This window comes from Odocoileus virginianus, chromosome 5 (genome assembly GCF_023699985.2).
Source record: "Odocoileus virginianus isolate 20LAN1187 ecotype Illinois chromosome 5, Ovbor_1.2, whole genome shotgun sequence".
Taxonomy (NCBI): domain Eukaryota; kingdom Metazoa; phylum Chordata; class Mammalia; order Artiodactyla; family Cervidae; genus Odocoileus; species Odocoileus virginianus.
The window spans coordinates 88,986,856-88,999,031 of NC_069678.1; the positions used below are offsets into that span (position 1 = coordinate 88,986,856).

Consider the following 12,176-nt stretch of genomic DNA (forward strand, 5'->3'; position numbering starts at 1 on the left):
GCTGCTGCTTCCCTGGCTCTGGTCTGCATGTCCTTCCCTCTGGTCCCTTGGGCCACATTTTTCAGTGGCTGCTTGGGAAACCAGCCACTTCTGCTGGAGGGTGAGGAAGGCCCAAAGTCTGACAAAAAAAAAAAAAAAAAAAAGGTAACCTTCATTTGCTGGCAGATCTTTGAGGATGTCCTCAAGACCTGCACACCTCTTCCCCTTCTGGAGAGGAAATCCTTGGGAATCTCCCTTCTCGCTCCTTCCAGGGCTGCCTCCATTTCAAGAGGGCGAGAGTACCTCCCTCCCCCTCCCCCAATCATCAGGATTGGCCATGCTGTAGTACTCACGTCCCCACACAATCCTGGACAGGGAGGGAAAGAAAAGACCGGGAAATTAACAAGCCAGATAGAGCCCGACTCATAGTCTATTTGTAAGAAAATTAAAGATTTGTTTTTCAGATGTTGGGGGCCATGCTGTTACCAGACAGCTGGCAAATGGGAGAGATTGGAATGATGGAATAGATCAAATTATTTAAATGAGAAAAATAAATTCACACACAGCCTAGCCGCTGCCCGGTGACAGATTCGTTTATTTATCTACTGTATCGGCACCGCTTTGTCTCTGTCAAAAAGGTCATTAAACTCGCCTAACTGCGTATTTCGCAGCCTCCTGCTCCAGACTCGCTCCACAGCTCTTCTCTTCCCTCGACACCCAACGCCACTTGAAAAAAAATTTATTATTGCTAATAAACAAGGTTTTTTTTTTTTTTAACCCTTTCTAGCTTGCTCCCCCTCGGGTCCTGCTCCACCCCCACGGAAAGCTACAGTTTCTCTTTATTCATTCTCAGGAGAAATGGGGAAGGGGGCCCTTCTCCTGCAGAGTTGGAGAAGAGAGATGCGAAGTACCAGGGTGCATCTCAGCCGCCCCTCTGTATCTAAGGATTTAAGCCATCTTCCTCCGAAGCCCCCGCAGTGGCGGTGCACGGTCAAGTCCGGCTTTCCACAGCAGAGGGTCTGGCCTGGACTCTCCCACCCCCCACCAGCTCCTGCAGCTCCCCTAGTCCAGCGCTGGACGATCCTCTTGGAATTCCGCCTCCCCTGAGTCCCCGGCCCAACTCTAACTCTGCTTCCACGAGGGATGGCAGTTAGGAAGGGAAACCGGCTCCTGGGTCAGTCTCGGCCGCTGCCGTCCAGCCAGCGCCGGCGCGTGGGAGCTGGAAGGCGAGACTCAGCCGACGGCGGGCTCCGGGTCGCTCTGCTCCCGGCGGGCGCGTCTCTTCCAGCTGGTTGGGCCGCTAGGCTGCCGCCGTCTCCCAGCTCGCGGTGCCAGCTCTCGTGCTCCACGCCCGGCTCCCAGCCTCCGTGCCCTCGCAGTCGAAGGGGACCGGGGGCCGCAGGGCGGATGGGGACGTGTGAGAAGCGAGGAGAGTCCTCGTTCTCCGGGTGTCCCCCTAAACCGGGTCCCGGGCCCACTTCCCCGCCCCCTGCGCAGGTGTGAGCTCGCGAGTGTACGCCTCGGCGGGTGTGAGTGTGAAGTGTGTGCGCGGGGGAGTGCGCGGAGGGAGCGCGGGCGGCGCGGGAGGCGGGAGGCAGGGCGCGGGGGAGGGGGCTGGGAGGGAGTGTGTGCGCGCGTGCAACTCCACTCCGGGGCTTTGTGCGAGCCCGGGCGATAGCATCCGCCGCGGCTGGAGGAGGAGCGGCCGGAGACGCGCGTGCAGCCCGCCCGCCAGCGCCCGGCAGCCGGGGCAGGTGGGAGCCCGCGCGGGAGCCGAGCCGACGCGAGCCGCAGCTGAGTCCGAGAGGAGCCCGGGCGGAGCCCAGGAGCCTCGCTCGCGGGAGGCCCGTGGGCGGCAGCCGGGCGGGGCGGGCGCCGGCGGGGCGGCCCCCCAGTAAGATGTGCGCGGCGCCGCGGGGCGCCCCCCACTCGCAGCGGCGCTCGGGAGCCGGGCAGCTGGGCCAGGCGGCGCCTCGGGGGCTGCTGCGCGCCCGCGCCTAGAGCTGCCGCCCCAGGGAGCCCGCCACGGCCGCGCCCCGGGCACGCTCGGCGGCGCCCAACGATGACCGCTCCCTGGCGGCGCCTCGGGAGTCTGGTTTGGGAATACTGGGCCGGGCTCCTCGTGTGCGCCTTCTGGATCCCAGACTCGCGCGGGATGCCCCACGTCATCCGGATCGGTAAGAGCTCCCGGGAGCCGAGGGTCTCCGTGCGCCCGGGCGGGGGCGGGAACGGGGGGCCACTGAACGCGATCCCAAGAGATTTCCCAATGTCTCAGCGGGCTGCCGGGGCCGGGTGACCACCAGGAGCTCGACCCGGTGAGGACAAAGTTCCCAAGCCGGGGTCACGGGCCTTACTTATTGGGGAGAAGGCAGCCGGGCTGCGGCGGGCGAGGGGCCCTTGGCGCGCTCCTGGACCGCCAGACCTGGCGGAGTGTAGCGAAGCGTTCGGGTCCCAGCCTGAGTCGCGGGCGCATTTGCCCGCGACTACCAGCAGGACCGGCCGCATACCGAGTTCTGGGACCTGGCTCCTCTGCGAAGCGGGAACCCTGGGAAAGGCACCAACTTCTCTTGCCTCCCCGCTTCCCGCGGGCTCCTCGCCCCGACCTGGGGCAGGGCTCGAGCGGCCGCGGCGGGGAAGCAGGGTCCGGCTTCGCCAGACGAGGACGGCCGGTCTCCTCTCCCGGTGGCCGCCCTCGGCCTCGGAGGCCCCCGTTCAGCCCCGCGGCGCGGGGCAGGGGAGGGTCGCCCCCTCCCCCGGTCGCTCCAGCCATCCGTTGCGGCCGAGGCCTCTCCCCCGCCTGGGGCAGCGCAGAGGCTGACCGGCGCAAGCGGGGAAGGCGAGGACAGGGATGCCAGTGGTTTTTAAAGTTAGCCGAAATCCCCCAGCAGCTGGCGGCGGCTGGCGGGTCTGCGCGCGGCTCTGAGGCTCTCGCGTCTCCGCGTCTCTTCTCGCCAGAGACTCTTACTCGGGGCTTTAACTTTGTTGTGACCGCCCCAGGCATCCCGTAGGCAGCGCTCAGGGCTGTGCGGGGAGGGAGAGTGGTGGCAGGGGAGGGGTGGGCTGGCGCGTGTCCCAGGCCCGAGACCGCCAGGGTTGGGCCCGGCCTGGCCAGGCGGGAGCCTCGGCCACGCAGGCCCTGCGTCCGCCGCCAGGCGGGAGACCTGGGCCGCCTGGGTTCGCGAGGCGCCCCCACCAGCTTCTGGCTCCGCCGAGACAGGGCCGCCTTCCTTCCCTGTGGCTCTAATCCAGGCGCGGACTCTGGGCTGCCCGCGGCGTGACGGGGTGCAGGCAACCAATATCGAGCTTGGCTTCCGTACTTGAGGTTTTCCTAGGAGGCAATCAGAAATTCCTTCTCTCTTCTCGCTGGTCTCCCCTGGATTCCAGGTCCTCTTGAACTGGACATCTGGACGAGGGCAGAACATCTGCCTCAGCTCTGCCCACGCTGGGGTCTTCCTGTTCCTGCCCAGGACCCCGGGCAGACAGACATTTGAGGCAGAGGAATCCAGGCACCCGACTCTGGGGACAACCCTCACGACCAGGCTTAACCCTTTGCAGCCCAGACTGCTCCAGGCAAGCCAAAAATATTTCAATCTCTGCACCTTTGCCTGCCCCAGCGCCTAGTTTGGTCACCATTCCAGGAGCAGGCAGCCCTTTAGTAGTGGGCCAGGACTTCCTTTATTCCCTCTGGTTTGTGTGTGTGTATGTGTGTGTAGGGGCCTGATTGATTAGGGTGCCCTTGGGAGAAAAGAGGGGGACCCAGAAGGTGCTATGCACCCAGCCCACGCATTGCAGTTCCCTCTCCCATGTTCCTTCCCCTGCAGGGGTGGGAGGGGCACTCTCAAAGCCCAGCGTCAGGGGGTGGTTGTCTTTGAGGGCCCAGGAAGACAGGAGTAGGTGAGGGAAGCCAGGGAAGGATGCGCTGAGGAGGGGCAAGATGATGTATCCTCACCGGCTCCCTCTTACCGTGAAATTGACTTTCACCGGGGGACTCCTCACTGCCCTGAGGGGAAGCCCCAAGCCTGCCCGCCCTTTCTTGGGTTCAGCGTGTAATAATGCAATTAAGGATGGCAAAGCCCTCCTCTCTTCTAATCTTCTTCGTATTAAGCCCCAGGATTAATTAGCGTGTCGGCCCAAGCCATTTATATCCAAGAGCCCTGCCCCATTTGATTCCCAGCCCGAGGACTGGGGTGCTGTGCCAATGCCAAACGTGACCGCTGGAGCTCTGCCAGCTTGGATGGAGGATGGGTAGGCTCTGAGATCCCTGAGTTTCTCTGGAGCTCCCTGGGGAGCTGAACTTGCCTCCTTCTGAGCCCAGGCTGGAGTCTCAGCAGGAGCCAAGGGCTAAAGTGGACATGGTGCATTGAGAGACAGCACACAGAGAATCGCATGTTGCAACCCAAACACAGCACCTTGGCTGGGCCCAATGGCCTCTCCTGTCTTCTCTCCCTCTCTCTGCAGCCCTGAGATCTCAGGGCTCTGGCCACAGGAATTAAGGCCCTGGAAATTGGGTGTGCTGGATGGTTCTGGTTCCCAAGACGGGTGCCTGAGCTGGCTGTGTTGGGAGCTGAATCCTTCTCCAGTAGGCAGGCATCGCCTAGCACCAGCCCAGGAGAGGGTTTTCCTGCAGGTGTGCAAGGGGCTCTCTGGACTGGGGAGCAGCGTACCCGCCCCCTCTCTTTGTGCCTTTTTTGGGGGCTGAAATTTCCTCTTAGACAAGGAGATGGATAGCTCAGCAGTGTGACAGAGTGTTCAAACAATCCGTCTTGAATAGATGAATTGCATTGCTCTGTCTTTTTGTAATTGTGTCTATCAGAGGGAGAGGTCAAGGCATTGATTGCTTGGATGGTTTGCAAGTAACAAAGGAGAGTGAGGGAGAGAGTGAGGGAGAGAGAGTAATTGGATTGTAGTCTGCAGGAAAAAAATGATCATTGATTATTTTATATGAATATGTGGAAGATGTATTCTGTGTGTTGTTATCAAGTGTTGCTTGTTGAAGGTTTTCAAGGCATATTGTTCAGTATTTTATTATTATTATTATCATCGTTATTATTGTTCAGATGAATCCTAGTCTTAACTCACGGAAAGTGGCTTAATGCATGGGTCCTTCCAGTGCTTCTGTGGCCTCAAGTGGGGACCTGGATTTCCTGGCTACTTGACCTAGACACTGATGTGGAGGGACCTTGGGCTGGGAACCAGGAGGCCTGGGTTTTCTACTCCGCCTTCCACCAATTTCCTGAGCCATCTTGGTCAAGTCACACTCTCCCACCAACCTGGAACCTCAGTTTCCTCATCTGTAAACTATTGAGTTGGCCATGATGCTTGGGATATTCTGTGATTTTAGGGTTCCTTTTAGTGCGTGCTGGTGGAGAGTGTCAATGCCTTGGTAGGTTTCATGTCTAGATCTTCGCTTGTTTCACATACATGTAGAATCGAGGGCCAGCCTAGCATTTAAGAAGGGAACCAGACAGTGATGGCGTTAGCTGGGGGAGCTCGAGCGGATGGTGGTGATCTTTAGCCAGCCGGGGGGAGGTTCCGAGCCAAATGACTGCAGAGACATAAAGCAGGTGTATGTGGCGGGGTGGAAGGTGGGCGGATCGGGCAGGCTCGCCGAGCATCTACACTGGGAGCAAAACAGAGTTTCGAGACTCTGAGCCAGGACTGGGGGCGGGGAAGCCCAGCGGACACTGCAGTCAGTCCCAGGGGCGTGAGGCCCTCTTCCCAAGTCAGCCCTGTCTGCATCCCCTGCCATCAGTTCACCCGAAATAGTCCTGAACGTTCATCTCCTGAGTTTGGGAGCCGCTGTGTGTAAAACAATGAGAAATTTCTCGCAGTGACTGGTGATGCGCTGAAACATCGCGGCCGTGTTGGAGCAGACAGGCACTGAATGAAGATCAATAGGGTTTTCCCCCCTGGAAGTAAATAGCTTCAGACAGGACCTGGGAGTGGCCCGAGGGGCCTTAGAAAGCATTAACTTGAGGAATTTCTGCCTCCACTTTCCAGCCCAGCTGCTCCTGTCAGCCCGGGCTTCCCTCCTTCTCGAGCTGGAGTTTATAATTTCTTCTTGATGCCTGCCTCAACACTGCGCTATACCGTCTTTTGACGTCAGGATGATCCGGGGTTTTTAGAGATGGCTGATGTGGGGTGAGCCAGCACAGCGTCCCGACTAGGCCCTTCCAAGGTCACTCGGGTCCCCCAGCCGCCGGCATGATAGCTGACTTCAGAAGTCCAGCCCGCTGCGTTCTTTCGGGCTTTGAGGAGTGGCTCTTCATTCCCACCCTTCCAAAGGCAAGGCTGCTTGGCTGCTTCCTTTGTGGGGCCTGTGAAGGTCCCTAAGCCCCCTCGTTCCCACAGGCCCCCTGTCCTGTCCCCAGGAAACAGAGCCCGCTCGGTGAGGGTCGGGGGAGGAGGCACAGATGCCCTGTGGATTCTAGGATGACTGCATCCTTAGGGGTGGGAGGTGCAAGGTCATATGCAGGGGAGGCTCAGGGCTTAGGGCTGCTTGGGATGTCCATGCAGGGCAGCGCCCGGCTGTGCTCCACCACTGGGACTGTTTCTGATCTGCGGAGGCCAGGCTTCCTCCAGGCTGTTACAGTCACCTGCCCCTGCCTTAGCCCCACACTGCTTCAGCCTGCACGTCCCCACCCTCTTCTTCCCCCCATCTGCGCCCCCCAGCCCCCTCCTTTCTCGCTCAGGACCTTCTAGAGGGAACCGAGGGGCTCCCCAGGCCCTGGTGGCAGCAGAGAGAACTGAAAGTCCAGAAGCAGGGCCCTTCCTCTGGGGCCAGCACCCAGCAGGCCCTGGCGTGTCCTTGCCAAGGTGCTTTGGTGGACAGACGGGCCCAGGGTGGGCCTGGTGCAGATGGAGACCGGCCTTGGGCTTGTTGGCTGGAATAGCTCTTCTTGCAGGCGCCGATTCCCCTGTATGAGCACCAGGGGGCAGTGTGCCTGTGCTGAGGTGGCCTCACCTTCTCCTGCCTGGGACCCCACCTGGGTCTGGAACAACTCACAACCGAAATATAACGGCCCTGGTTTACTGAGCACTTACTAGCTGCCAAGCACCATGCTTTTCAATGAATGACTAGTAGTGTGACTAGTAAGTGCTTGAGACCAGTAGCTGTTGCAGTAGTTTTTTTCTTCACCATCTGGTTTAGCCTTCACCAGCCCTGCCTGGAGACATTGTCCTCATTTTGCAGACGAGGAAACTAAGCTTAGTAAAGTCACTTGCCCAAGATCACTTGGCCAGTAAGTGGTGAATGCAGGATAAGAGCTCTCACCAGCCAGACCCCAGATCCTGCGCTTTTACTGTGTAGTCTGTGCAACTGGAAGACAGGAGGCACTGATACTCATGGGTGCTGAGTGCAGCACCCCACCCCCATGCTTCTGGGTGCTGAGTGTGGCCTCAGAGTCCTGGGCTGTTAGGCTTTCTATGGGGATGATTGCATGGGCTCTGTGACACTGAAACGTACCAGTAACCGGTTTTCAGCATCACACTGTCCTTACAGATGGACCAAGTGGCAGATAAGCTTTCCTGAGAGGAAAGGGATGTTTGGTCTTGCCTACCCCTCCTGCACATGCGACACATATCCTTACACCCCACCTTGTCTGGGCTTCTGGACTCTGCTTAAATCTTTAATCCGAGTCCAAAATAAAGGTAGGACACTCCTTTGGGTGTGGCCAGTCCACCCACAGGAATCCCTCTGTTCTCTGGGAACTCCAGCCTACAGTTCACCCTGGCAGCCCCCAGACTGTCCTCAAAGACATCATCAGAGCCTTGAGGACACCCCAGGACTCTGCATTTGTGTCTCCCTCCATGCTCTTCAGCTGATGGCCTGGCCGGAGAAGGGGGTCAGCAAATTTGCTCTTGTCCTCCCTTCCTTCCCCACCCCATCTCCCCTCCAGCATACTTTCTGGGCAGATAGGTTGTATGGTCATTTTATTTTTAAGCAAGAGTCACATTTTGACCTTCTAAAGAGAGCCTGCCTTGCTGTGAGCTGAGACTGGTGGGCCATCAGAGGGTAAGGTCCACTGACCCTGGGCCCTGGAACATGTGTTGCTGTCCCATGGACACTGTGGGTGGGGTGCAGGGACCTGGGTGCAAGAGCTGCCCATTCCCCTTCCCCATGCCATCTCTACCAGAGCAAAGGCAAATCCATGCTTACTCTTCTCCTGCCCCATCTTCCTTCTTCCGGGGGATACAGGGAAACCGGGATGATGGTGGCTGCCGGGGACTGACCTGTTCTGGAATTAGGGGAAAATGCCCTGCTTAGAGTCCCTGCAGAAGTGACAGATGTGGAACAAGCACGATAGGAGGGGTCATGTTATTTTCCAGGGTCTCAGTTTCCCCATCTGTAAAATGGGATGAGACTGCTTGCTTCATAGAGTCAGAGAGATGGGATATCGTTTCAAAAAAGCTTAAATTCTGTTCCATTCCAAGATCAGCATTTCTTCTTGTTTCCATTGGAGGAGAGGAGTCTAACACCAACAACCTGGGTGGGACTGGGATCAGGGGAGTGTGGCTGCCAGGAAGCAGGATTTAAGGAGGCTCTCGAACGGTGGCCGTGCTCTTGCATGACTGACCATGGTAGTGAGCGCCTCCTTAAATTTTGTGCTCCAGATGCCTTACTGGCCTATGCTTATTAGCACCTGTGTTTTCCTCTGAAGTCCCTGTTTTCTTAGATTCTCTTTGTGCTCCAGAAACCAAACCCTAATTGAGTGTGATTGGGAGGTCGGAGGAGACTGGATTGAGGGCAGCAGGTCATTCTGGTTTTGCTTTGTTTCCCTTCCCACACTTCCAAGGTGCTGCGCCCCAGACCTCTCTACCGTCACCTCACTTTGGTTTATTTCCAGTTACCTCCGGAGTCCACACTACCTAGGCTCCAGCCAGGCTTTCTGCTCCCCACGGAGCTTGCATTCCCGGGTTCCTCTCCTTGTTTCCTTTGACCTTTGCAGTTTCTTCACTAATGCTCACTGACCTTGATTATAGCTATGTTTGTGGTTTGTCTAGGGCTTTCTCTCACAGAGCAGTTCTGTGAGTCAGTTAATACATCTCACTGATTCTAAGATCAACTCTTCCCCCGACATTTTCACATTTCTGAAATCAGTCTGGATCTCACATCAGGCTTGAGTTTACTTGAAGGATTTTTTCTTTCTTGGCACCTTTAAACATGACGGTATGTCTTGGATTCGATGAAATGTGGTGGATCTGAGCTTGAGTGGGAGTCTAAGATGCTAGCTGTGAGACCTTGGGCGAGTCACTTCACCTCTGAGCCTCTATTTCCTCATCCATGAGGGAGAACTATTAATACTGGGTTAAACCATATTCAGCTGGTTTTGACCTGTAAAAATTTCATATGGTTGAAACTTCTAGGGTCCTCACAGGGCTGTTGTGAGGATGAAAGGAAGTAAAGTATATAAAGCTCTTTGCACAGGACCTGGTGCTTAATAAATGTTAAGGAGATAAAGATTCCCCAAGGATGGAGGCTGTGTCTCCACCCTCAGACTCTGAGCTGTGAGGCTATCTGCTTCTTATCTGCCCTCTGCCTTGTGCCAGCCATGTAACCAGTACCCCCTGCAGCTCAGTATGTGGGTATCTGCCCATTTCTCACATACCCAGCACTGGAATGGATGTCTCTGGCAGCCTGTGATGGTTACCTGCCATGCTGGGGAGCAAAAGGGGTGCTCTTCCTAGCATGCTCCTGTATGCCCAAAGCTCCCAGACACCTCCTGGCCCGTTATTTATCACACACCCAAAACCCATGAGGTTCTGGTTCTTCCCTACATTTGCAGTGTTTTGATTGAAATGTGATTTGCATGTATTCAGAGCTGGGAAGACCCTGGCTATGGGATGCTCTTGAGGGATTGGTCCAGGGAGTCCTGATCAGTTCTTCTTGGATGGGGAGTCCAAGCTCGCTCCTGAAGCAAGCTGGTGAATGCTAGAGAGGGTCTGTGGCTGGAGACTGGGCCCCAGGGGATAGGCACTGCTGACTCTGCTGGGAGACTCCAGGTAATGAAGCCGAGAGTGAGTCCCCATGGTGATCTTACAGATGGGAGATAATGAAATGGGGTGAGGTCGGGGAGAGTGGCAGCTTCCACTCCAAATCCTTTGGTGCTATGCTGAATGGGGGTTAAGGAAGACAGAGGGAAAAAGAGGAGGGAGAAGGAGCTGAGATCCCAGTTTGTGTGAAGAGGGTTCCCATCCATAGGAGACAGTGAAGTCTTATGCTATTAAAGGGACCGATGCAGACAGGCTGCAATGGAAGGGGGTTAAGAGTATTCTCAGAACCACTGCAGAGATGAGCTCTTTAAATATAGGAAGGCTGCAAAGCCTTCCTGCATCTGCTTTGCAGAACTGAAATATGCTATTCCAAAAAGCCTGCCCAATTGGGCGGAAAAGCAGGAGCAGGGAGCCAGGGCCTTCCCAGGGCTCCAGGCATCACATTTCCTGTTTACAGTGAAGAATCACAGAATCCAGGCTTAAAAGAACCCCAGGGGTCAGTCTAGGCCTCTGCTTCTCCAACATTAACATGCATCAGAGTCACCTGGGGAGCTCAGTAAACTACAGACTGCTGGGTCCCACCCCCAGAGCTTCTGATTCACTGGGTCTGGGGGTGAGGCCTGAGAATTTGCATTTTAATGGATTCCCAGATGAAGCTGCTGCTGCTCATCTGCCTACACTTTCAGAACCACTGTTCTAAGTCACTGGAGGACCCCTTCCCCCATCCCCAGTAAGTGGATGTTTAGTCTCTGATTGAATACCACCCATAACAGGAAACTTACCACTTTTTGACTGTGCTTTGTTCTTTATCGCAAACGAATTGGCCGCTCCAATCTTTGTTGCAAAATTTGTCCTAAAATTGGTTTTCCTGCAGTTCCAGGGAAAGTAGTATGACTTGCACGTTGAGAGTGTAGGTTCTGAAATCCATCTGCCTTGAGCTTGAGCTCCCATTCCTTCCTTCTGTGCTGTGTTACTTTGGGTAAGTCACATAATTGCTCTAAGCCTAGACTTCCTCACCTGTAAAATGGGGATAGTAACAGATCTGACCTCCAGGGATCATTGTGAAAATTAACATGGCTGGCCCAAAGGAAGCTCTCTATAGAAAGTAGAAAGTGAAGTCGTTTGGTCGTGTCCAACTCTTTGCGACCAGGGCTCCTCCATCCATGGGATTTTCCAGGCAAGAATACTGGAGTGGATTGCCATTTCCTTCTCCAGGGGATCTTCCCGGGTCTCCTGCACTGCAGGCAGACTCTTGACCATCTGAGCCACCAGGAAGGCAAACTCTCTATAGATTTTAGCCGTCTAACATTATGGATAAGCTCACAGGTTCTGGAATCTGACAGCCTGAGTTTAAGGACTGCCTCTATCACTTCCTACCTGAGTGATCTGGGGCAAATTATTTAATCTCTCGTAATAATAATAGTAACACCTGCCTTATGGGGTTTTTTTAAGGATTAAATGAGTTAATGCACATAATATGTTTAGACCATAGCCATTATAAGCTCTCAATAAATGTTACCCATCATTCTTACTATTATGCTCACCCTGCCCCCCCCCCCACTCTAGTTTGGATTTATACCCTGTCCCACAGTGCGACCCCACAGAAATGTAAAGGCATTTCTCCAGGCTAACAATGCCCAGGTCTTTCAGTGTGGTGTCCAGAACCAACCACAGTCCTGCTTATTATGTACTGAAAACGGTAAGCTCGTCCCCTCCTCGCGTCTCAGCATTGGTGTCTGCTTAGATACCCCCAGACCATTTCAGCCTTTTCTGCAGTCATTTCACCCTGTTGATTTATACTGAGCTGGTGGTCTCATGAGATCACAAGGTCTTTTCCACAGGTATGGCTGCCGATCTATCACTCCTCTCACCCTCTCTTTGGCAGTTGATCTTTTGAGCCTAAAGGCAGGACCTGTCATTTATCCCTGGTAAATCCTATCATTGAACCTTCAGGCAGTTTTTCTTGCTTGCTGTTTCTGGACCACCAAAAGCCTGTTCCCATCTCTCCATCCTTGGAAGGTAGGCAGGGATTTCACCCTCTCCTTCCTCCTTGACCTCGCCCTCTGCCCCCCAGGGGTCTGTGGTAGAGAAGTAAGTGGTTATTGGCCCACAGATGTGGTTGTGGTTGAGAACCATGGGTTGGACAGTGAAGCTTTTGTGCCTCCTTTTCTGCTCTCTGGCATGCTTCATGCCCTCTGAGCCTT

At 55.5% G+C, this 12,176-nt stretch overlaps 1 protein-coding gene across 3 annotated transcripts in view; it reads left to right on the forward strand.

The window, feature by feature from the left end:
• The first annotated feature begins 1,394 nt into the window (after positions 1–1,394).
• GRIK3 (glutamate ionotropic receptor kainate type subunit 3) overlaps positions 1,395–12,176 on the forward strand; it is a 244,568-nt gene continuing 233,786 nt past the window's right edge. The window contains exon 1 of one of the 3 annotated variants that reach the window (XM_070468389.1): positions 1,395–1,476. Coding sequence is in view for 2 of the 3 variants with exons in the window: in XM_070468390.1 (XP_070324491.1) it covers positions 2,042–2,156 (115 nt within the window). In the remaining variant the exon portion in view is untranslated. Of the gene's footprint in view, positions 1,477–1,663; positions 2,157–12,176 lie in introns of those variants that run through there. The other 2 variants (XM_070468390.1, XM_020880250.2) reach the window with 2 other exon arrangements.